The following is a 25790-nucleotide window of genomic DNA, read 5'->3' on the forward strand; positions in this document are numbered from 1 at the left end:
AAAAAAAAAACAAAAAAACAGTTATTTTAAGAACTGTTCACTGAAAGGTTCTTTGGATCCCAAAATGGTTCTTCTGTGGCATTGCTGTGAAAACCCTCTTTTGGAACCTTTGTTTTTAAGAGTATATGGTTGCTAGGGTGTTGCTAGGTGGCCACCAGAGTTGCTATAATATTCTAGTCCTAAAATATGGCTTGGTTTCATCATTAAATGTAAGTATATTGGATTTTTTCTTCATCTGAAAGGCAAAACTCATAAACATAATTCAAACAAACACCACTAATCATTATATTCTAAACTAATTTCTCTTGAACTGCCCGTACAACACAGACAGGCAGGTGAACAGGCAGAACCAGCACACTTTATGACTGCTGCAAAGCTGTCCAGCTTTTGATTAGCAATGCAATTTTTCTGGGCTCCCTGGGCTTCACTGGAGAGCCTGATTCAGTGGTCACACACTCATGGCGCTCACACGCAGAGGCTTGTGAGCCCGTGGGCTTCGCAAACGGCTGTAAATATTCCTCAAAGTGCAAAGTCCACATCAAGGCCTGACTAAATCACCTCAATCATTCTTTCTCGTTTGTTGTCCAGATATTGATCTCTGTCTCTCTCTCTCTCTTGTCTCTTGCCCCAGTAAATCTTCAGCAGGCTTTAATGCTTTAATTGGAAGCAGAGGCCATTGTCTCAGAATAGGCTCATTTGCCAGATGCTTACAGCAGTAAAAAGAAAGTGGGTTAACCCAAAATGAAAATAGAAAGAATAAGACAGATAAGGGGTGAATCCAAAATCCACTTTTGAATCCAAAGTTGATCATTTGATGTAAAACATCATGACCGTGGTGTCAAAAAGCAGACTCACCTGCTATATTTCGACATGGCAAATGCATTGGCGACATACTTGCAGTTGCTCAATCAAATCTACATGCAGTCAAACATATGCATCTGCTGAGAGAAGGCACTTACCTTTCACAAGTATCAATCTTGAGATTCTAATTACACCAATCAAGATAACAGGACTTTAATTGCCACTTGAGATCATAAACAGATTAGCTCACAGGCCTATTGGGCATCTACCCAGGGCACCAGCCCAGAAGGGGGCACTCAGGAACCAAAGCAACAGTTAATATTTAATATGTACATATTTAAATGTATTATAAAATACTAAATCAAATATTATTTATAAATTCATGTGTTTAGACAATTTAGGTGAAAAAAAAAAGAATAATGATAGTCAAATCAAATAATAAAATACCAGTCAAAGAGATAATGAATTACACTATATAAATCTATAAATTGTATACATGCCTATATTTTTAAATGAAAGGATGTCATTATTGAATTAAGATGTTTTAAATGTTAAATAATAACCATATAATGTTAAGCAAATGCATTAAATTATGCATAATTACATGCAACTAACCCAAAACCAAACTAACCCTATAGTAAGTACATGTTGCTTATTAATATTACTCAGTAGTTACACTGTAACATGGACACTCTGGCTGTAAAATGCAACTGAATGATACTGTGAATGATGTAATTGTATCACTTTGTGCTGATGAGACACTGGCTTTGGTACAGTGAGACATCCAGGCCATGCTGATGTCCTGAACCTCTTTGATTTAGCATTTCCTCATCAAGTCTGATACAGTGACTATTATCTTCACTAACACAATCTCTTTTCTTCTCCACTCACCCTTCTTTGTTTATTTTCTGGAAGGTGCTTAGAAGTACTGCTGCATAAATGTTCATTTCTCAGTCTGATTCCACACAGCGCTGGCCATACATGATCATTCAACAATGCCGTAAATGGGCTGCAACGTGAAAAACACTGAAACAAACACACATTGCTGTGCCTCAGTGGTGCTCATTCAACATCATAAGTGTAAGTGACCCAGTCTCAGCCAACAACCCTCTTAAGCAAAACATCACACACTTTAATTTACTTACGCTATGATCCACTGACAAATCCACTCCTCCCACAAGTACATACTCACTCACACACACTATACACTCAGCATGAGCTCATTCATTCTTTCTACTGATAAACAAACTCAAATATATCTATCTGCTCTGCATATGTTGATTGATAGGCAAAATACATATTGGTGGGGTCTTCTTCTGCTGAACAGAATACTTGGAATAAAACTAAATAAATTAAAGGTAACACTTCACAATAAGGTTAATTTGTTAACATTAGTTAATGTATTAACTAACATGAACTAACCATGAGTAATACATTTGTTACTATATTTGTTAATGTTAAAAATATAGCTGTTCATAGTTTGTTTATGTTGGTTCACAGTGCACTAACCAAAGTTAACAAATACAGCTCTTAATTTTAATATTGTATTAGTAAATGTTGAAATTAACATTAACAAAGATTAATAAATGCTGTAGATTTGACAAAACGTAAAATAGTTCATTCTTCTCAGGGTATCAGGTTGGACATTTTCTTCAGCAATCTAATTGATTAGATTATGAAAAGTGAGCATTACAAATGCATTATCATTACAGTCATGTGAATACACACACACACACACACACACACACATTATATATTATATATACACACATATACATATATATATATATATATATATATATATATATATATATATTAGGGGTGTGACGAGATCTCATGTCACGAGATCTCGCGAGACTAAAATGTGACGAGATTTCTCATCAAAGCGAAAAGTAGTCTCGTGATATTGCCATGACAGGGTGGTTAGGATGATTAGGAAAGAATATGCCACCGCTACGTTTACATTACATCTCTCCTGTCGTTTTTCTTTGTATTTAAATAAAAAACATTTAATTCAGTTGGATAACGGTCGCCGCCGCTCCATATTTACAGAGTACGCGCAAAAGTGAAAGTAAACGCGAGCGCGCATTCAAGAGCAATTTCAATACCCCGCATTTTGAAAGCGGCTCCCTGATGAATGCAAATATCTCTCAATATGAAAGCTATTTTAGGCTGGGCAGTGTAGTTGTAACCATCTCTTAGCTCTGTATCAAAGAAAAATTTGGTCTTATTTGCGCTTTGAATATTGAGAGAGTGTGATTATGGTTGCACTTGTACAGTGTTACCATAAAAATGAATAAGAGTTTTCTCTTAATCTTAGTAAGCACAAACAATAAGGTTTCATTTGTTAACATTAGTTAATGCACTGTGAACTATCATGAACTAACAATGAATGACTATTTTTATTAACTAACATAAACAAAGATTAATAAATACTGTAGCAAAGATATTGCTCATTGTTAGTTGATGTTGGTTAATACATTAATGTTAATAAATGAGACCTTATTGTAGGCTAAAGTGTTACCATTTTTATTTATACTGTTTTTATTTCTATGATCAGTTTGTGGAAAGGAGTTCAGTTAGGAGGTCAAAAGTTGCAGAAGCTCATAAATCATGTACAGTAAGGTCTGAAGAGACTGAAATCATACAGAAGAGAAGCCAGTCAGGTGAGTTATTAGCAAAACCTTTTACAGTACTTGAGTATTGTTGTCATTTACTGCATATGATAATTCATACTCAGAAAGTAGAACTGAAATGACATTCATTACAATATGATTAGTTAAAACATTTCAAATACACCTGCAGAATATTTTTTCTAGTCATGTATTTCACCATTGAGGATTTCTTAAAAATAGTGTGTAAAAATCTCGTCTCGTGAACTCAATCTCGAGTCTTGTCTCGTGAGATACCTGTCTCGTCATACCCCTAATATATATATATATATATATATATATATATATATATATATATATATATATATATATATATATATATTTCAATCCTGGTAATGGATATGACAATGTTAATGTATTTTGTCTTGGCGGAATAGATCTGCTACGCTGCTGCTGAATTGCTGCTGCTGTTAATTATTGCTGTTGTTGTAGATTATTGCTGCTGCTGATTATCGCTGCTGCTGCAGAGCAAGTACAAGAACTTGCTACTGCCAATACATACGCTGATATGCTGCTGCGAGTAAGACATAGTGCTGCTGCACAAATAGCATATGTCAGTAACCCATAGCAGATCAATACAGGTGGAGCTGGGGAAGGTGGAGGGTTTTAGAGGAACTATAGTGAATGTAACCAGCCATTTAAATGTGTGAACAGCAAACTCATTGGCTGCAGAAGTGACATGGACCAATCAGCTTGTGCCAAATAGTTATGTAACAGTAGGTATATATATATATATATATATATATATATATATATATATATATATATATATATATATATATATATATACTTAAATTATATATATATATATATATATATATATATATATATATATATATATATATATATATATATATATATATATAATTTAAGTTCATATATATATATATATATATATATATATATATATATATATATATATATATATATAGTGGGTACGGAAAGTATTCAGACCCCCTTAAATTTTTCACTCTTTGTTATATTGCAGCCATTTGCTAAAATCATTTAAGTTCATTTTTTTCCTCATTAATGTACACACAGCACCCCATATTGACAGAAAAACACAGAATTATTGACATTTTTGCAGATTTATTAAAAAAGAAAAACTCACATTTTGCTCACATTCACTCCTAATGATATGCCTAATATGCCAAAAATGGCTCTGTTAATGTTTCTTGTCTTGTCAAATTCAATTATGAATTACATTAATCATGTAAATTATATCTTTTCAATGCAACATTTGACAAAAAAGTCAAGTAGTTTGTATTACTAGATTAGTGCCAGTCATTCAACATCTTTATCCAAAACAGTTGTTATAGCCTATACTGTAAATGTTTAGCTTGCCTATATCTTACCTTGAATTCTTTCACCATTAAAACCGAAGCATTGTTTTCGGTTAAGAGTAAAGCCTGTCTTATTTGATTGGCCCTGTCAATAATTTTGACATTGACGAGAGCTGTTAGACTGCTGAGGTAAACCAGTCTAAAAATTTAACTTTTTAAACTTTTTCTGAATTTGGGGCTTCGCATCCACTAACTCGCAATGGGCCTCGCACCATGCTTACAATGGTCCTGCGTACAGTCACACTTGGAAACACTGTAGAAATCAGCCAATCATATTAGAGCTTGTAACTTTAGCCAGCTCTAGCCGCTTTTGAGTGCAATCCGCATCACAGGGTCTTTGAACTCTATGTGTGCATGGTCTCGAGTCTGAGACTACCTTCTCAGAAGCAAGATTAAAGAGTCTGTTCTTAGGCGGTTTAGGATGTTTTCAAGCCTTACCATCATTCATATTCATCACAAGCCTGTCCTCTAAGTCTTAAAGTCACTAGCTAACTTTTAAGTGTCTGACATTCATTCACAGTTCAGGCCTCACTTTACCACCTCCTCATAAGCAGAGTTTTCTCAGAGCTTATGAATATCAATACAGCCCTCGGGTAAGTAAAATCACTTGAGCCGTACTGGCACAGTTTGTCTGGTAAGTTTCAATTATTATGATGGGCTATTCTTTAATAAGCCCACCTCCTGAGTCGATCACAGCCAGAATCCCATAGTAAATCATGAACAAACAAATCACAACCTGGAACTGTTGATATTTACGATTTAAGGATCTGAACTAACTTCTTAATCCTAAGTATTAAACTCTGGACATAAATGATACCTTAGATCAAGTAGCTTGCTGAGGAGAGGTGTGCTATTTTTTTAAGTAGACTTTTTTAATCAGGCAAACACAACACATTTTTTACTGCCACATTTCAAAACTAACCAATTTCCTGTAACAAACTGTTGATGTTTCAAGTTATTTAAAACAACCGGGAACAGGAACCAAACCGCAACATTTTTTCAAAAATGTTAACAATGCTATGACAACCACTCAAAGCACTCCTAGTATTGTTTTGGCGAGTTTTGCCAGTGAGATGAAGTCAGCATGATGTTTAACCATCAGTCCTGTAATAAATAACAACAACTAATCAAAGTAATGAAGCTGTCTCATCCTGTTTTGTAGGAACAGAATTTCTCACAGACAATCAAAGCACTTCCTTCCATCCTTCACACGCTCAGTTGGCTTGCTGACATCCTCCATTGCCACTTTTTCCTCGTCCTAACATCATAGCACTGGGTTGCGGTAATTACCACACAGAAGCATTATAGTAGCCACACTCACTAAAGCCCAGCAGCCTCTTGAGTTCTGAATCATGCTTTAATTAGACTAAAGAAAGACGCAAGGGACAAGCCACCCTCCGACTTCCACTCCTGCTCTCTTCTTCTAAACTTCATGATTGGTTCATGTTTCCTCCTTTTTTGACCCTATGCCTCGCCTCTTACCCTTTTCTCGAGTTCTGGCAGTGAAGTCAAAGGGTTTTAGTAAAGTGCTGTGGGGTTGTGAATTGATTTGGGTTTTGTAGCTCAATGAGTCACCGGCTCTGAGCTGTACTCTCATGCAGGGATGTGTGTATGTATGTGGGTTGCTTAGCTTTAGTTACAAATTTGTTCCAAGAAGTTGGTTAAATGTGACAAAAACTGCCTTTGGGGGGAGGATGAGAATGTCCTCATTTGTAAAAAATGAATTCTAAAGCAAAAGTACATAATATATTTAAATATATTTTAAATAATGCAAAATAGTGTTAATTTAAGTGTATGATATTTCTTCATTTAGATAAGCAAAGCAAACATGAGTGTGTTTTAGGGGGTATAGAAAATATTATTTTTCATAAATCATATTTTATAATAATTATAATATTGTCACCATTATGTTCTGTTAATGTTTGTCTTCATTTGTCACGTGTCTTTGTTCAGATTCCCGTCACTCATCTGTCTCCCGAGTCAATATCATTATTAGTTCATATGTTTCAGCTGTGCTTGGTTAATTACCATCATTTGTGTCTAGTACTTAAGTTGTTCTGTTGCCTGCCTGCCTGCCTGTCTGTCTGTCTGTTTGTTATGGATTATAATTAAACGTTTGACGTTTGGAACCTTTATCTTCTGCCTTCGTCTGCATTACTGCAAGCATCATTACAGATGACCGGACCAAGAATGGATTACGCAGCTCAATTCGCTGCAGTGCCTCATGAGATTCAGAATTTTTTTAAATTCACAGTCGTCATGCACTCACCTGCTCCTATGACGACAAGACCCTTAAGTCATTTTTCTGGATCGGGGCCAACTACGATCATTCCGTCAACCTCCCAAACACCAATGGACTAAATTAGAGGGAGGCTATCGTTAGATGTTTGGAGAGCACTGCATCCCGATCCCGGTGGCTCCACCTCTGGCCTCGGATCCCTTCGTAGCATCTCGGCCTGTTGACCTGTCGGCTCCACTCTGGCTCCTCCCACCTTTGGCTCCTCCATGGACCCTCATCCGAGTGACTCCACCGGGTTCCCTTGTCCCACCGGCTCCCCCTTGATCTGTCGTTGCTCTGCCTAAGCCACAGACATCCGGGCCATCTGCTGCGCTCTGTCCCTTCTCCCCTACGGCTGCAGCTGACTCCTTCCTCCCTCCGGAGTCACCTCTGTCCTTGATCTCACCAGCTTCGGCCCTGTCCTCGGGTAGTCTGGCTCCACCTTCAGCCTCAGATCCCTTCGTTCCATCTCGGCCCGTCGACCTATCGGCTCCGCCCTGGCTCCTCCAAGGTCCCTCATCCGAGTGATTCCACTGGATTCCCTCATCCTACCGGCTCCCTCTTGGTCTGTCGTCACTCTGCCTATGCCACGGACATCTAGACCATCCACTGCGCTCTGTCCCTATAGCTGTACTGGGCTCCTTCCTCCCTCTGGAGTCACCTCTGTCCTCGGTCTCACCAGCGTTGCCCCTGTCCTCGGGTACTCTGGCTCCATCTTCGGTGCCCGTCTCCGTGACATCGCCTGGGTCTCCTTGGTCTGTGCCATCGGCCTCCGTTGGTTGTCGCGCAGTTGCCGACAGCCAAGCTACCAACATCTGGGCTCCTCCTTCGTGGGGTGTCGTCACTGGGGTGCTCTGGGTCTGTGCCTTTGGACTATTTCCACCATGGTCGCCAAGGGGACGTCGTCTTGTCATCACCATCCCGTTGTGTCATAATGCCGTCACCAGCCCTTCACCTCATCCTGTCATCTTCCCCCCTCATCTGCCTCTCACCATCCCTTCTCCATCACCTCGTCTTCCTCCAAAACCTGATATGTCACCATTATGTTTTGTTGGTTTCTGTTTTATGGACATTCAGTTTGTCTTCATTTTTGTCACGTGTCTTTGTTCAGATTCCCATCACTCATCTGTCTCCTGAGTCACTGTCATTATTAGTTCATATGTTTCAGCTGTGTTTGGTTATTACCCTCATTTGTGTTTACTACTTAAGTTGTTCCTTTATCCTGCACTCCTCGTCCGGACACCGTAATACCAATGTATTTGCACTGCCTGCCTGTCTGTCTGTCTGTCTGTCTGTCTGTTATGGATTATAATTAAATGTTTGACGTTTGGAAGCTCTTCTGCCTTCATCTGCATTCCTGCAAGCACCGTTACAAATATATACTTATTGTAATAAAGTATTTATATATTACAATAGTATTTATTGTCTGGAAAATATCATTTCCATTTAAAAGGGTATTGTACAGGGACTGGTGGGAGAAAACCTATTAATTGACATTAGAAATATTGTCAAAATACTGAAAATCTTCATGGTCTTGGGACTTATTTTGTACTTATGCAAAATTCTTAAATATTTAGTTATGTTCTTAATTATGTATCTTAATTATATTTTTGACGTTTTTGTGAAATTTTTTCATATAAGGGTATCTCCAAAAATGAATGTCTCAAGAGTAAAACAACAGTTGAAGTGTCAGACTGTCCTATGTTCAGATTTCTTGAAACACTGGTAGAGCTCATATTAATTCTGTAGTCCCACTCAAGGCCTTATCCACATAAAGTTTTGCTTTTCTCTAGTATTCCCGAGAGGAGACAAGCATATGTGTGTGTGTGTGTGTGTGTGTGTGTGTGTGTGTGTGTGTGTGTGTGTGTGTGTGTGTGTGTGTGCATGTGTGTTTGTGGGGAGTGTGTTTGTTGTGATTGTGTGAGTGCATAAGCACAGGTCCAGTGGCTTTGAATAATGGATGGGGCTCATGTTTGTTTGAAAGTGCGCCATTTCTCCTCAGCTGAAATGCGTCGCTGCATGAATATTAATGGAGTGGAGTGTTTTGTCCATCTCTACACTACCATCCCACTCCACGCAAATCACTCTTAGATGCATTAAAGAGTGGCAAAAATACCCAAATGTCCACTGTCCATAGATGTACACTTTACACTCTCCATACAATGGCCACATCCTGACTGAAATGCACTATATATATTCACACTATGCCACATTTTTCACAACCTTCTAAAACAGCTGGATTCACCTGAAAAGCAAATCACAAGGGACATAACAATTTGCATACATCTAAAATTTGGCACAGTGTAGACTTTGGATTGACTTCAAATTAGGACCGGAACACCTTGAAGGGAGAGTTATGGGAAGATTTTAGTGACTTTGAAAGTAGAAAATTCCTCAGAGAATAAGTTTTCATGTCATTATGTCACCAAATGTCACATTATTCCCCATTTCCAAATTCGGGGGCAAAGCTGGTGCTTGGCTGACAGTCCGTGGACCCTCACAGAACTGACTTGCTTTTTCCCTATCCAAACTAACAAGAAATCGTATCCTGCCCACAAACAAGTACAGCATTGGCAGAACAATATTAAAAGTCATTTTGATTTATTCCCTTACTGCATGTGTCTTTTAATGTGAGTCCAACAGTAGAGGCACAGATAGCACAAATAGCCACTGAGTTTCATATGACTCTATAGAGGGTAACAAACACACCACATGTTCTTGTCATTAGAGATCTGACTCTGATAAACATAGTTCAGACTTTGGGGAGTTCAATGCTTATTAGACTACCATTCAAAAGTTGGGGTTAGTAAGATTTTTATTTTATTTTATTTTTTTTTTGAAGTACCTTGTTCAAAAATGCAGTAGAAACTGTGAAATAGTAATACAATTTAAAATAACTGTGTTCTATTTTAATATATGTTAAGGACAGACAGACAGACAGACAGACAGATAGATAGATAGATAGATAGATAGATAGATAGATAGATAGATAGATAGATAGATAGATAGATAGATAGATAGATAGATAGATAGATAGATAGATAGATAGATAGATAGATAGATAGATAGATAGATAGATAGATAGGATTGATTGATTGACAGATTGGCTGATTGATTGATTGATTGATTGATTGACTGACAGATTGGCTAATTGATTGATTGATTGATTGATTTATTGATTTATTGATTGATTGATTGATTGATTGATTCCAAGTGTCCATTTGCATGTCTGCACCAAACAATCTCCAAAAGTTACTGTCTGGAATGGAAGTAACTGCAAAGAAGGAACATTCAAGGACACCCAATGAAAACCAGACACATCCACAGGACAGTTTTGTTTAGAGTTTTTTTTTTTTTTTTTTTTTTTTATGAAAGGCTATTTGGGGTACATGTTCTAAAGGATCATGGGGGATCTGTGGTGAAGTTTGGCTGTGTGTGTGTTTACTCCAGGATGGCTTGTGTTGTACTCTGGAGATAAGGAGATTATAATTGGCTCACCGAGTGTGGTTTGCATTCGACACTGACTGCAGCTGTGCCACACAGACTTCAGAAAGCTGGCGAGCATGTCAGAGTTAGACATCACTGTCAACAGATTAGGCCACATCCACAACATGAGCTTTAAAAGATAAAGGGTCTCTACCACAGCGTCTGAGATGTATATGAACACATTAAAGAGAGTTTAGGAGATCTGTAATGATGACTAGGACAGGAATACTATAAACCACATGCAATCAAAACTGGAGTTTTGAGGCTCTTAGTTCAGCATGTTATCTTTGAGGCTAATCTAGATAGCATACTCTTAAAAGTTGACAAAAACAGTCTTTCTCTTTCAGGAAAAGGGTGAAGGATATTGATGACTCATTTTGTTCATAAGGGCATAGACCTACACAAATATGATTTGTGATCTGATCTATCAAATAGCTATTATATATATTTCAGATACATCTTTGTGTTTCAATGGGAAATACACACATGAAAGACAAAATAGGCAATGAAATGCTAAAAAGTGAATGCCAGTGGTATTTAGAAAATAAGTTGCAACAGAGGAAAATGGATGATGGGATTGTTTGGGGAACTGTGATCTATTGCATATGAGCAGGGTTAAAATACTAAAATTACTAATACTAAAACTGAAATTAAAATAATTTAATGCTATATATAAATATATAAATTATTGAAACAAACTAAAATGAAAACTGAAAATATATATAATAAAGCTAACTTAAAATATGAATAGATACTATAATAGAATATAAATAACACTGATCATATTTTATCCTAAAATCAAAAGAAATAATTAAGAAATATTATTTTGCATAAAGAAAACAAAGTGATGTGTCAAAACAAATACAATGATGTTTATTTTTATATTAAATGTACAAATATATATATTTTTATTGAATGTACAAACACTAACGCAGTGGAGTTATATGTTAATTTTACTACAATCAATTATTATTTATTAATATTATTTTTTTAAAGCTGCTGTCCGTAACTTTTTTTTTTGTGTTCAAAATTTACAAAAATTATATAATGAGAAAGTACAACATGAATCCATTTTCCAAACCTAACCCTAACCTTACCCTGAATCATTATGGTACACTTATAATAAGTGTTTATATTCAGACTATTTCAGACCGGACTGGTAGGACTCGCCGCAGAGTATCACAGTAACTGCGTGACTCGCCATAGACATACACAGAGAAAAGTAGCTCCGGCTACAATGTTCTTCCGCAAGACACGTGCAGTTCTGTTTATTAACCGCTAGAGGGCCAAAAATCACGGACTGCAGCTTTAAAGATAGATAATATGCAATAAAAATGTATTAACAAAATTCATGCAAATTAGCACATACATATAAATATATATGATACAAATCAGCATGGTTATTTTGATAGGTATAAAGCTCTAACAAATACTTTACTACTGCATTTCAATAATATAAAAACATAAAAAAATAATAATAATATTACTAATTTTGTGAGGATTGTCCAAAAAAATAATGTCAGAAAATAATGTCCTAAAATGGGTTTAATTTACTTTGGGCAAAATCTTATTTATTATTAGAGTTCTTATCTTATAAGGGGTCAAGGTTTCATGAGAATTACTGTGAGTGCAGAACATTGTGCTCTAAAGTGTGTTTGAGTGTATCTGCTATAATGAATCTCTATCTGGACGTAAGCCATGTGGCATGAAAGGCACATCAGTAACAAAAGAAAAATGACCCCTTAGAGTCCACAAACTTAAACACACACATACTTGTCTTTGGTCTCATTCCATGACTTCCTCACTGACCTCATCTGCAGTTAAACGTTTCTTCATCTCACGCCAGGAGCTCTCAGATTCTCGTCCTCCAATCAGAGCGCACAATGCACATGCAACCTGGCCAATTATAGCCCTGTTTCGTAAGAGATCTACAACAGCAGCCCCATTTTTTGACTTCCTGTGTATTCATATAAAGGATGGAGGACTGGGTGAAGGAATGGGGTGGAAGGGGGACTAGACGTCACTGGTCTGACGCAGACTGCAGGGGGGTTGGGGGGTGATGACGGCAGTTACCATGGAAACCCTAAAGCCCTCATCATGGCGCTTAAGTACCACAACCGAGACAGAAACAAAATGACATGCCAAAAGAGTGGAAGACAGAGCTAGAAAGAGCAAAAGAGAGGCAGAGATTGACAGACAGAGAGTCAGACAGGTGGATACAGAGAAAGAAAAGGTCAATCAAAACACTAACAGAGATTATAACTGAAAAATTAAATGAAAAAGAACACTGAGATGAAATGGAAAAAAAGAAGGAAAAAGAGCAACTGGTTGAAAGACTAATGTACACTACCATTCAAAGGTTTGAAGTCAGTCAGATTTTTTTTTTTTAAAGAAATGAATACTCATTCTATTGATGACAGCAGTACAACCGGTTTCAATAAATAAAAATTCAATAATAATAAAAAAAAAAATGTTTCATGAGCAAGTAATTAACATGTTAGAAAGATTTCTGAAAGATTGTGTGACATTGCAGACTGAAGTAATGATGGTGAAAATCTGAAATAGAAAACAGTCATTTCAAATTTGTAAATATTTCATAATATTACTGTTTTACTGTATTTTTGTTCAAATAAATATGGACTTGGTAAGCATTTGAATCTCTTTCAAAAACAACGCTTTTTCTTCCGTGGAACACAAAAAGAGAAACTTAGCAGAATGTTTGAGCTGCTCAATGAAAGTGGGATCCAGGGGCTGTCAAAGTCCAAAAAGGACAAAAATGTGAAAAAGTGTTTTATAAATGTGGTTCAAACAACTTGTGCACTATATCATGTTTTGGTAAGCCACACAATAGCTTTGAGCGAGAAAAACTTTGGTCATCATCATTCAATTTCACTGATGGCAGCTTGGACATGCTGCTAGTTGTAGATATCTGCTAAAAAATCATTCATTTTCTGTTCCACAGAAGAAAGAAAAAAATCAAAAAAGCATATTTAATCAGTCTTGTTTTCCAGTACAAATATTTAAACATCTCTGAAACAAGATAAATTTACTTAAAGGGATAGTTCACCTAAAAGAGGATATTTTAAAGGATGTCGGTAACCAAACAGTTGATGGGCCACATTGACTTCCACGGTATGGGGAAAAAAATACTGATACCACTGTTTGGTTACCGACATTCTTCAAAATATCTTCTTTTGTGTTCAGCAGAAGAAAGAAAGTCATAGGTTTGATGATGACAGAATTTTCATTTTTGGGTGAACTATCCCTTTAAGAAGCAAAATGGCATGAGATACTAATTGAGATGCATGAGATACTTATTTATAATATTAACATATTAAGAAAAAAATATATTTTCCTCATCCCATCAGCAAACTGTTTTTGATTGTTTTAAACAAACCTCAGTCAATTTGCCTAGATTTGTTTAGATTTACACATCTAACAATAAAACACTTGAGATAAATTCTCTGAAAACAAGCCGTGAATAAATGTATCTTGTTTTAAGGATGTTTAGATATTTGTTCTAGAGAAAAAAAAAAAAAAAAAAAAAAAAAAAAACTTAAATAACCTTTTTGCAGTGTGGCAGTGTGTGCAACATTAACTGACAGTTAAGGTAAAGTCAGACGAAAACTAAAGCAAAGCCAATTCAGAGAAGGTATAGTTATTAATTTTTGATGAATTGTGCACGATAAGGTCAGGAATGTGTATTAAAGTTACTAGGGTCAATTTAAAATTTATTTTGACTTGAAAGAACTAGATCCTTCCATATCCATGACAAATATAATTAAATCCAATTCAAACAGAGTATCTAGGGAATTAATTCATCGTAATAATCTTCCCTTTAATAACGCAATGTTTAATCTCTCCAAGAATGTGAGCCTTGGAGAATCGTATACATCCATTTTTGATAACTGGAATGATGAAACCGCTTCTTCAGACTTCTTCAAAGAATCAATTCAGGAGATCTAAAAATGATACTTCAGGCATGTGTGGTCTAAAATGTTGTTTAAAATCAAAATCAGAGCTTTGGATTTGAGGGCAGAGACTTTTACATTCAAGTCTTGCTCAGTAACAAGGGAGTTATAGAGAACTCTAGGTATCGTTAACTGGCAATTCAAGCTTGTTCAATTTTTCAGGTATGTGGGTTTGCTCTGAAAATGTGTCAGACTGTTCGTGGTGGCAGGTGCTTTGGAAAAAGCCTGATCCACATTTCTGTGTTCTGAAGTGAAAATGAGACCTGCTTCAGTCTTGTTATACGAGACTTCAAATGTTCCCTCAAACATTCTGGATTTACAGACTCCACAACGACAAACACACCACCCTTAAAAATAGTTCACCAATATTTCACAAAATGAAAAGTCTGTCATCATTTACTCAAGTCATGTTGTTCCAACAACTATGAACTTCTTCTGTCTATCTTTTGTCCTTTTTAGAGCTTTTTTGGCCAGTCTCTAGTTAATATATGCATTCAATGTATGGGAAAGAGCAGCGTGAACATTCTACAAAACATCTCCTTTTGTGTTTCAAAAAAGAATCTGGGTTGGAACGACATTATCAGTAAATAATGACAGAATTTTCATTTTTAGGTCTCACTCTTACTTTATAAAATAAAGTGAGAAGTGAATAAAGAAAGACAGGAACACAAGAATGACAATTGCTGTGTTCGAAATCGCATACTGTAAAGTAGGAACTACACATCTTATTTGAAACTTACTTCGTGATCGTTAAAAAGTATGTTCTGTATGAATGTGTGTAGTATGAATGAAATTCAGACGTTACTACTTCTGCCTTGTTGTCACCGTCATGTGACCGTGGCTTCATGGTGTCCATCGTATGCGCACTTCAGAATCTCGGCAGAAGTAGTAGGTCATCCAGGTACTTTTCGCCTACTGTTTTTCGAATACTATGTATTCGGACATATTACTCTTTGGCATGCATGTAGTATATAGCAGGGAAGTGTTTGATTTCGGATGCAACATATATGCACAGTGGTCAACATGAATATGTTTTAGAAAGACACTATCTCTTGTTAAATATTAGAGGACACTGCATCCCCCATTTATAATAGTGCCTCAATTCTCATTTCTGTAGAGGTTCAATGTCAGCACTAACAACTTCTAATGTCACCCTGTCTCCCCCCTGTGTGTGTGTGTGGCAGGCCTAACCTGTCATGGCACCCTAAGCTGTAATAGATCTGCTGAATAATTCATGAGACAGTTCTGTGATTATGAGCATTAATGTCATTACTCAGCAAGCAGCCAATCACACGACTGATAATGTGACGGCAATGGGGACACATCCTCAACTTCCTCTGGAGTCACTGTCTTTCTAGGATTTACGCATACACAAACTCAATTCTGCAGTAATAATATTCTGTGAAATATAAACTCTGTTCCAAAATCTAATGGGCTTCAAAAGCAACATCCAAACTAAAATTGACAACCCGATCGCAGGAGAAAATCTAGGTATTTAATGAGAGTGCATTTTTGCACAAATTTGTAAAATGTGATTCACATAAAAATGTACAATTTGTGTGAAAAAAAAGTATGATTGTCCATCTCTAATCCCAATCTTAACCTACATCTTAGTGGGATGAGAAAAGACAAAAAACATATAAATGATGTTGTACGAATTTGCAACAAACCAAAATAGCTACAAAAGTGTGCTTCATAAGTGACTGATTTGGAACTCTCTACATAGGCAACAGCTTCACACATCACACAAGATGTGCAACAATACATTCCAAAAGAGTTTGACTATAGCAAGTTGCTAAAGTAGTCACGTGACAACAATTTGGGCATTTTGAGATGATAGCCTGACAAAAATAGAGCATGCTCATCAGCAGATCCGCACCTCACAATTTAATCCAATGTAACGTTAGCATGTTGCTAAGATAACGGCATTAATCTAATAAGTAGTAACACAAATATTTGTTCGATATTTGGGCATTTTGTGATTACCGGTATGAACAACAACAGAGTGTTATGTTAGCAGGATGCTATGCTAAAAACATGAAATTAGTAATATGCCAAGTAAAGGCTGATTTATACTTCAGCGTCGGACCTACGCCGTAGGCTATGCGTCTGTTTTCATTTATACTTCTGCGTCATTGTCCATGTCGACGTGCATGCAGACCACTAGTAGGCAGTGTCCGCGGTCATGTTGAGTATCAAAACAAAAGCCGAAGAAGAAGCAGCTCGTCATGTACGTTGTCAGAGAAGCTTACAAACAGAAACGGCAGAGAAGCAGCAAATAGGTAATGACTTTTGTTGCAGTTTGACTTCATGTGTCCTCTGAAACAGAGTGTTTTTTCATTCATAGTGAAGTTAAAAGCGCTCGCTCCACGCCAGTTTTTTGACCCAAGGGAGGGGTTCTAGCAGACCAATCAGAGCGCTTGCGGTCCGCGTAGAATTGACGCGTTGTTACATTTTTGAAGAGGTGCACGTCAGGCTACGTCGTAGGCTACGCGTGCTACGCACAGCCTTCGCCGTTGCTACGGCGTACACTCGACTCAGAAGTATAAATCAGCCTTAATATGCCATTTGTGATTATTAGCATGTGGCAGACAAAATAGCACTCACACTGATCAAACGACTGACTCCATTAGCATAATGCTAATCTAAGAACTAGAGTCGCACCTCACTATTAAATCCTTTAGTGTGATGTTAGCATGTTGCTTAGCTAACAGCATGAAAATTGAAGAGTAACACAACAAATAATTGATCGATATTTGGCCATTTTAAGATAAAAAACAGCACTCCTCACGTTTATTAAACAATTGATTTCATTAGCATGGTGCTAAGCTTAGAATGTGACAATACAAAAGTAAACAGACTGAATAATTGGACTATATTGTGATTACTGGAATGTGCCAGATAAGAAAGCGATCCTTACATGAATCAAACATGAACCGCACCTCATGACTGATTTTAATAAAGTGTGCTATTAGCATATTGCTATGCTAACCACATGACAATCGTTGGCAGTCTGATAACTAACCTTAAAAATGCATAACAGTCAATTTCTTTTTCAATTTTTTTTTTTTTGTGAATGTAAAATAAAATTACAAAAATAAGATAAAAGTGTTAATTTGATCTAAACCGTTTGAGTACATCTCATTAGCTGTCATTTAACTACATTGTAAACACTACGTACGAAAATTAACCATCATAGTAAAACCATGGTTTTGGTGCATTGACTACCATTTGTATAACCACAGAAAAACCTTAGTTAAACTATGGTTTTAGTAGCAAAACCATGGTTAATTTGTAGTTACCATGGAATAATAACAAGAACCATGTTTTTTTTGGTTGTATTTGTAGTAAAACCATGGTTATTTTTATTGAGTAAAAATCCATCCACCATCTTAGAGGAAAGTTTTCACCACTTTTCACAGTGGAATTGCCAAAATGATATATGTTAGAATGCAATTATGCTGGCCACCATTTGAAATGATCTTCTTATAGCTAGCACACATATATGATGCCCTTAAAATATTTTCTAAGTAGGCAGCTCACTACAGTAGGTTTTAGAACAGAGCTGTTGCATTACAAAATGAATGAAAATAAATTTGTATGCATGGGTTTTTTCAAACTATCCAATCTTTCTTCCTCTCTACCTCAATCTTGCTCTTCTTATTTCAAGCTATCAGTGTCCTTGTTTCTTTTTCTCTCGCAAGCGTTCAATGAATCCGACATCTGAGGCATTTCATCTAAGGTCCTCACACCTCAGTCTCATTTTTTTATCGTAATCTCTTGTCAGTCCATCCCTCTCTCTCTCATCTGTATTCTCCAAACCACTCTCTTTCTCCTGGGTACGGATCTCACGTGTCGCTCTCTGGTCTAATGGAATCACAGCTCAGTCTCTCAGCTGGACAGTAATCACTCACACTCTCTCTCTTTCACTCTCTCGCTTGCTCTCACACATAACACAAGGGCTTCACTTGAGCAAAATCCTCACGGAAATCCTTTCAAGTGTCGTGGAGTCCAAACACACAGCATATATTGTGTATTATTTTTCAAAACACCTCTTTAATTGCGGACTACAACTCCAAAAAAACAAACTTCACCTCATTATAACTATAAAGACTGGCCAATACTTATGATTTCTATAAAACAGGTGAGAGTCTCGAAATGTCTGGTTCAAACAGCAACTTACTTTAGCGTCTTGAATACTGTCTGTATGAACGTGTAACATGAGTTCAGCCCATATTCTCTTACCAGTAACCATAGCACAATGACCAAAGTAATATCAAAGATGGTCCATAAAATTGAAAAACAACCTAGCAATCACTTACCAACATGTCAGCATCCACCAAGTGCATTCTAGCAACTCCTTACCAAAGCTTTGCCAACCATCCCATAGAATTGTGGCAGCATCATTGCAAGGTTTCAAACAATTGTATATATATTGCAGTGATCAGACAATATCAGCCAGGACTTCATCAATAAAAAGTCAGTAGCCAGGCCTTCAAGCCAGTGAGGGCAGCAGTGTCGAAGGTTAAAGAAATCAGGGTGAAGAGTTACTCACAGGGTACTGTACGAAGATAGAGGTTGTCCCGAATAATTTGTTGCAGCTCGTGGTCCAAAGAGCCCTTCTGGAAACGCAGGTTGAGATACTGCCTGAGATCTTTATCCACAACACCTCCTGTAACACACACACACAAACATACACACAGGCGGTTAGATGACCCTCTACCGCGATACAATCTCATCTGATAACAGACTCCTTGCCGTTTACTTCACATTCACAATAAACTCTGTGAAGAAATGCTTTTGTGTGCAGTTTTTCTGTAGTAATAAAGGACTCCATTACGTGAATGTGTGTGTAGCCATTCTATTTTCTGGGGAAAAGGCCTGACAATACTGCAGCAAACCATGATTTAGTCACTCGATACAAAAACCTAACCTGAAAGCGATTGCTTGAAGAGCTGTGAGAATACGTCTGTGATAGTTTCCACTTTGTTCTGTGGCCAAAAAGCTTTTTCAGGCTTCTAAGAGGGTCTTTCCTTCCTGTTTCGTTTATTTCTTGTCAGTATAAACACACAAAGTCATGGATACACACACACACTGATATGTTTTCTAGTACATAGAAAAGACTTGGAATCTGAACACATAAGTGTGCAGGGATCCCCATGGGGCACTTCAGTCATAAATACACACACACACTCACACACATACACACGTCGTCATCATTATTACATCCTGTCATGAAATGGGGAGGGGGTTAGAAAATGTGCTTTATCAGCAGACAGACGGATAGAGAGTGAGAATGAGAGGGGGAAAACAGAGAGAGATAGATGAGGGAATATGGAAAAAAGCCAGTGAAACAACAAAAAACACTTTTTCACAGTAAAGTTTAAATCCTTAAAGGGCCAGTTCACCTAAAAATAAAGAGTGTGTATATTCAACCGTAATGTGTTGCATTAAACAGGTAACAATTTCTCCAAATTTCTCAAAAAAAAAAAAAAAAAAAAGTAAGGCTTAGATCCTTAAAGGGCAAGTTCACCCAAAAATGAACACTGAAGTGTTTGCAAATTAGGAAAAAAATAAAAAAATAAAAATTCTTAATCCTTAGAAAAAACGAGTAATTATCACAGTGAAGCTTACATCTTTAAAGGGCCAGTTCACCAAAAAAAATGAACATTTGACCATGAGTATATTAAAACTTGGTGTGTCGAATTCAGGACTACTGAATTTCTACAAATTTCTATAACATCCCAACAAACAAGTTTTTGAAAAGCAATAAGTAAAATTCACAGTATAGCTTACATCCTTAAAGGGCCAGTTCACCCGGAAATGAACATTTTAGTGTGTGTATATTGGTACTTGGTGTGATTCACTCTCAGTTTTGAATACAAATATTTGAGATCTACGGATAAGATTTGAGATCTACGTTGGAGCGTACAATTCAGAGAATATAGGCTTTATTATTATTATTTTAAATCTAGTTCCTCACACAAAGCGATCATATATCTTTGGAAGACTTGGAATACAGTGCACAAGTCATTTGGGCTTATTTTATGATGCTTTTATGGCATTCAGTGACAATTCCAGTCCCTATCCACTTGAAAGGTGACCACAGCTATCAAACAAAATTTTAGTCTGTTCCCCACATAAAGCTGTCATATGCCTTTTATAAGACATACAGGTCCTACAGATTACTTGTATTATGCTTTTATAGTTCTTTTATTACCTTTTTGGAGCTCAAAATCTCCAGTTCCCATTCACTTTCATTGTATGAAAAAGGGCAGCATGAACATTTTTCAAAATTTCTTAATTTGTGTTCCATGCAAGAAAGAAAGTCAAATGGGTTTGAAAGAACATGGAATGTTCATTTTTGGGTCAACTTTTCTTTAAACCACAATTTAAATGCACTCAAGCTGGTTGAAACGCAAGACATCACCGGCGAAGTCACATGTCGTAAAAACCGAAAAGACATTATAGAAAAAGACGTCATACTTAGTAACTGTGCTCATGTGGGTTTCAGAAACCAGTTTTTCATGCTTCAAATGTGCACCCACCAAACACACATATCACTCATCGATTCATGTATGCACATCGGTGGATATAAGAACTCCATGTAGAACAAACTCGATGCATTTAGAATAACCTACTTCAGACATACTGATTAACTAGACATGACAATCATGCTATTTACACACACACACACACACACACGCACACAGTCAGTTAAAGAAAACCTCTGCTTTACAATCAAATCGTGTTAAAATCCAACCCAGACATCATCGGCACATAGTTCTGTTTGGATGAAACAGGGCAGGAAATTAACAGCAAATGACACACAAATTGATGAGTCTCACAAACTCAGTTCCATGAAGAGAAATAAATAAAGACTGCAGACCCTGAAGCCTCAAATCCCTTGCGCACACACACACACACACACTCACACACACGCACACGTTTCGTCGACTCACAGAGCGCAATGGAACAGCACTTCTCTTGCACGGTTCAGCCAGATGTTGCAGGCGATGATTTGAGCGTGTCTGTGATTGCATGCGTGTGAGTGTGTGCAGTCCAGGTCTCCACAGGTCTGCGGCCACAGTGTGCAGGTTTCCTAGCAGCGTTAGATGGGTTCAGTGCTACAGGCTGTCTCTCTGCACGTTGCCGTAACAGAGTGTCGCTCTGCAGTGACCGAGAGAGAGACAGACAGAGAGAGAAAGAGAGGTTGAGCACTGAGACGCTGCAGAAGAAACGTGCCCTAACAGTGGGAACCTATCACAAAGCTCTCTCTCCCTGTGTACGAGATGGAGGATGGGAAGAGATTCATCGCCCTCTATGGGTGAACAGGAGATGTGCAGCAGAGATTAACTAGATTTTGCACATTTTCTGAAGATGTGTATGGTGCATTATCAGTGCTGGTCGCTCCTTAATAGCCTATATATGATGTAAATGTAAAGCAAATGTAAAAGTACAATCCAAAACCAAATACAACATTCAGCAGACTAGGTTTAGTTAATTTTTTGAAAGAAGTCTCTTATGCTCATCAAGGTTGCCTTTACTTGATAAAAAAATACAAGAATAACAGTAATATTGTGAAATATTATTATAATTTAAAATAGCTGTTTTCTATTTTAATATATTTTAAAATGTAATTTATTCCTGTGATGGCAAAGCTGTATTTTCAGCATCATTACTGCAGTCTTCAGTGTCACATGATCCTTCAGAAATCATTCTAATATGCAGATTTTAATTATTATTATCAATAAACAGTTGTGCTGCTTAATGTTTTTGTGGAAACCATAATCAATTCTTTTTCAGGATTCTTTGAATAGAAAACAGTTTATTTTTGAACAAAAATCTTTTGTAACAGTAATAAATGTCTGTCACTTTTGATCAGTGGTGGAAAGAGTACTAAAATTTGACTTAAGTAAAGTATTGATACTTAAGAAATCATTTACTTGAGTACAAGTAGAAGTACTGAACAATAATATGACTCAACTAAGAATAAATAAGTAGTTTGCTGAAAAACTAAGTTACTATGTTACAAAGTAGTAAAGTATGCTACAAAGCACATTATTAAGAGACGTTTTGTCTGTTGAAACATGAAGACAACAAACACGATTGCGAGAATATATATCTGTGTTTATAAGTGTTCTTCAAGCCATCTTGGGTATTTTCATAAAAATAATGTATATCTACAAGGCAACGCTAATCGACATAGCCTGTATCATAGAATTTTATAACATAGCCTAATATATTTTCTGTTTCACACTGTGTTAAGAAGCAACATGGGACCACAGAGATTATTTCAAACACAACTGACGTCTATATATAGGCTATAAACCGCGTTCCAAATTATTATGCAAGTGACATATCAGTAAGATTTCAGTACAATAAACTTTCAGATTTTAGTTTTTCTAAGAAAATGTTTGTTTATTTATCCATGTCTTTTTAGATAACTGGTATCAATCACAGACAAAATAATTTGCCAGGTCTACTTAGGTAAATGGAAACCCTACTTAGAGGTTGTTCCACATTATTAAGCAAGTCACAGTTCTCATGCAATATGGGGAGAAAGAAAGATCTTTCTGAAGATGAAAAGCATGAAATGGTGCAATGTTGTGCAAAAGGCATGAAAACAACTAATATTGTGTGAAAACTGAATGGAGATTATCGAATTATCATAAGATTTGTGAGTGATTTAGAGCACAGCAGAACTCATTCAGATAAAGGCTTATTAAGGAAAGTTCCTGTCAAAAAAATTAATTGTATTAAAAGGGCAGTTATAAAAAAAAAAAAGCCAGTGTTGAGCAGCAAACAGGTATGTGAAGCTGCTGGTGTCTCTGGAGTCTCAAGAAGCTCTCCATGCAGGCTGGCAGTTATGTGTAAAATTGCATTTTAGCCACCACTAACCAAACCTCACAAAGAGAAACATTTACAGTGGGTGTAGAAATACATTTTCAAACAGTTTTATTGCCGTGGCGTTTTTTTGCAGCATGGGATAGTGCATAGTGCATTGTATTTCAGAATACACTATCCTCCTTTTTATACCATAGCTGAAAATGGCCAGTTATGAACTCCACATATCTTGATAAAGTCATTTTAATACCCTCAGAGACCCTAAAGGGACCTTCCATCTCACTTCCCAATATTCCAGCCCAAATCATCACCCACCAGCTCCCCGCTGACATCACAGTCTTGTTTGAATGTGGTGGCCATTCACCAACCATCCAGAAATCGATCCGTTTAGACCATCCATTTTAGTACGGCATTAGTCAGTGAATAAAACTATTTAAAAATGAGTGTATTTCTAAACCCACTGTAAATGTTTATCTTTGTGAGCTTTGGTTTGGAGTGGCTGAAATGCATCTTTACGCACAACTGCCAGCCAGCATGGAGAGCTTCTTGAGACTCCAAAGACACCAGCAGCTTTGAATACCTGTTTGCTGCTCAACACTGGCTTTTTTTTTATAGCTGCCCTTTTAATACAATTAATTTTTTTGACAAAAACTTTCATTAATAAGACCGAGTTCTGCTGTGCTCTAAATCACTCACAAATCTTATGATAATTTGATAATCTCCGTTCAGTTTTCACACAATTTTAGTTGTTTTCATGCCTTTTGCACAACATTGCACCATTTCATGCTTTTCATCTTCAGAAAGATCTTTCTTCATCCCATATTGCATGAGAATTGTGACTTGCTTAATAATGTGGAACAACCTCTAAGTAGGGTTTCCATAGATCTGGCAAATTATTTTGTCTGAGATTGACAGTTATCTAAAAAGACATGGATAAATAAACAAACAAACATTTTCTGAGAAAAGCTAAAATCTGAATGTTTATTATCTTACTGATATGTCACTTGCATAATATTTTGGAACACGGTGGATAGTGATTTTGGAGCAAAACATATTAATATTAATCTCATATTGATATTTATCTCATAAATTGTTATGTTTGACACTATGCCAAGCAAACAAACTAGCTATTCTTGTTGCTAAGAGTGATTGAGGTCCACGTAAGATAATTTGAATGTTTAGGATTAAAACAGTATGAACAGAAAAGTGCCAGTAAAAAATAAAGTGGGGTACGAGTTAACATGTTAAATAAAATGCCCTTTTTTAATTCTATCGAAAATGTGCTGGAAGCCCACTGTTGATATAGTAAGGAACTACACTTTTACATGCATCTGATTGACAGATAAATCATGCGATCTTATTTCACTAATGTTGATGTTATGTCAGTTACGTACAAAATTTGCTTCATGCATTCAGTTTAACTATATTGTTAAGGAAGGCAAGCTGTATTTTAAACACATACATTGTTCTTGCTCCATCCATGCAACAACTGCATCCTTTTATGAGCCAAGTTTTCTATTTAGTTCAACTGCTCAGTGATCTGGTAATATCAATGGTATGACCCATTTCAGGAGCTACCAAAATTAGAATATGAGCATAGCATACTTACATTCACTAAAATATTGAAACGTTAGCGGTACTGATCTAAACGCGAGCGCCAGTGATTGAATGTCAAAGTGCGGCTGGAACGCCACTCCTTCCAGCTGAACGTCTCAGGTTACGCATGTAACCATGGTTCCCTGAGAGGGGAACGAGACGCTGCGTCACCATGGCAACGCTTTGGGGATCCGCCTCAGCGCAAGCACTCCTGAAGACGTGTACAACTAGTCCAATCTTGATTGGTGCAACGTCATCCCATGACGTATGCCGGCGGAACGCAGAAGCTATAAAAGAGCTGTCAAACACAGCTGTTTCAGCTACTGATCTGAAGCAAGCGGTTTGACAGGTATGCAGGAAGTATGGCAAGGGGACGCAGCGTCTCGTTCCCCTCTCAGGGAACCATGGTTACATGCGTAACCTGAGACGTTCCCTTTCGAGGGAACTCGCGCTGCGTCACCATGGCAATGCTTTGGGGAATGAATACCCGTGTCGCCATACTGACAAAATGTCTGTCCTGATGTGAAGCAAAATGGCACAAACTTAGGACATAAGCAATTGGGAACTGGGCGTGACCGGTAGATCCAAATTATAGAATTTAATAAAGGTGTGTGGGGAGGAGGGAGGGAGGCCCCCGACCATAGAGGACAGGACGATGCCATACTTTGAGTAGAATGGGCTTTGAGTGGCAGAGGTGAAGGCAGCCCGCGCACCTCATATGCCTTAGATATGGCCTCTACAATCCATCTGCTGATGGTAGGCCTGGAGGACTGTGGATCTGGCCATGTTAGTTGGT

General features: G+C 37.1%; 1 protein-coding gene across 15 annotated transcripts in view; it reads right to left on the reverse strand.

The window, feature by feature from the left end:
• magi2a (membrane associated guanylate kinase, WW and PDZ domain containing 2a) overlaps positions 1-25790 on the reverse strand; it is a 287991-nt gene that overhangs the window by 193429 nt on the left and 68772 nt on the right. For all 15 annotated transcript variants that reach the window (XM_048156798.1, XM_048156796.1, XM_048156797.1 and 12 more), the window contains exon 2: positions 19107-19223. In XM_048156798.1, the coding sequence (XP_048012755.1) occupies positions 19107-19223 (117 nt within the window). The remainder of the gene's footprint in view (positions 1-19106; positions 19224-25790) is intronic.

The sequence above is a fragment of the Megalobrama amblycephala genome, linkage group LG14 (genome assembly GCF_018812025.1).
Source record: "Megalobrama amblycephala isolate DHTTF-2021 linkage group LG14, ASM1881202v1, whole genome shotgun sequence".
NCBI classification, from domain to species: Eukaryota; Metazoa; Chordata; class Actinopteri; order Cypriniformes; family Xenocyprididae; genus Megalobrama; species Megalobrama amblycephala.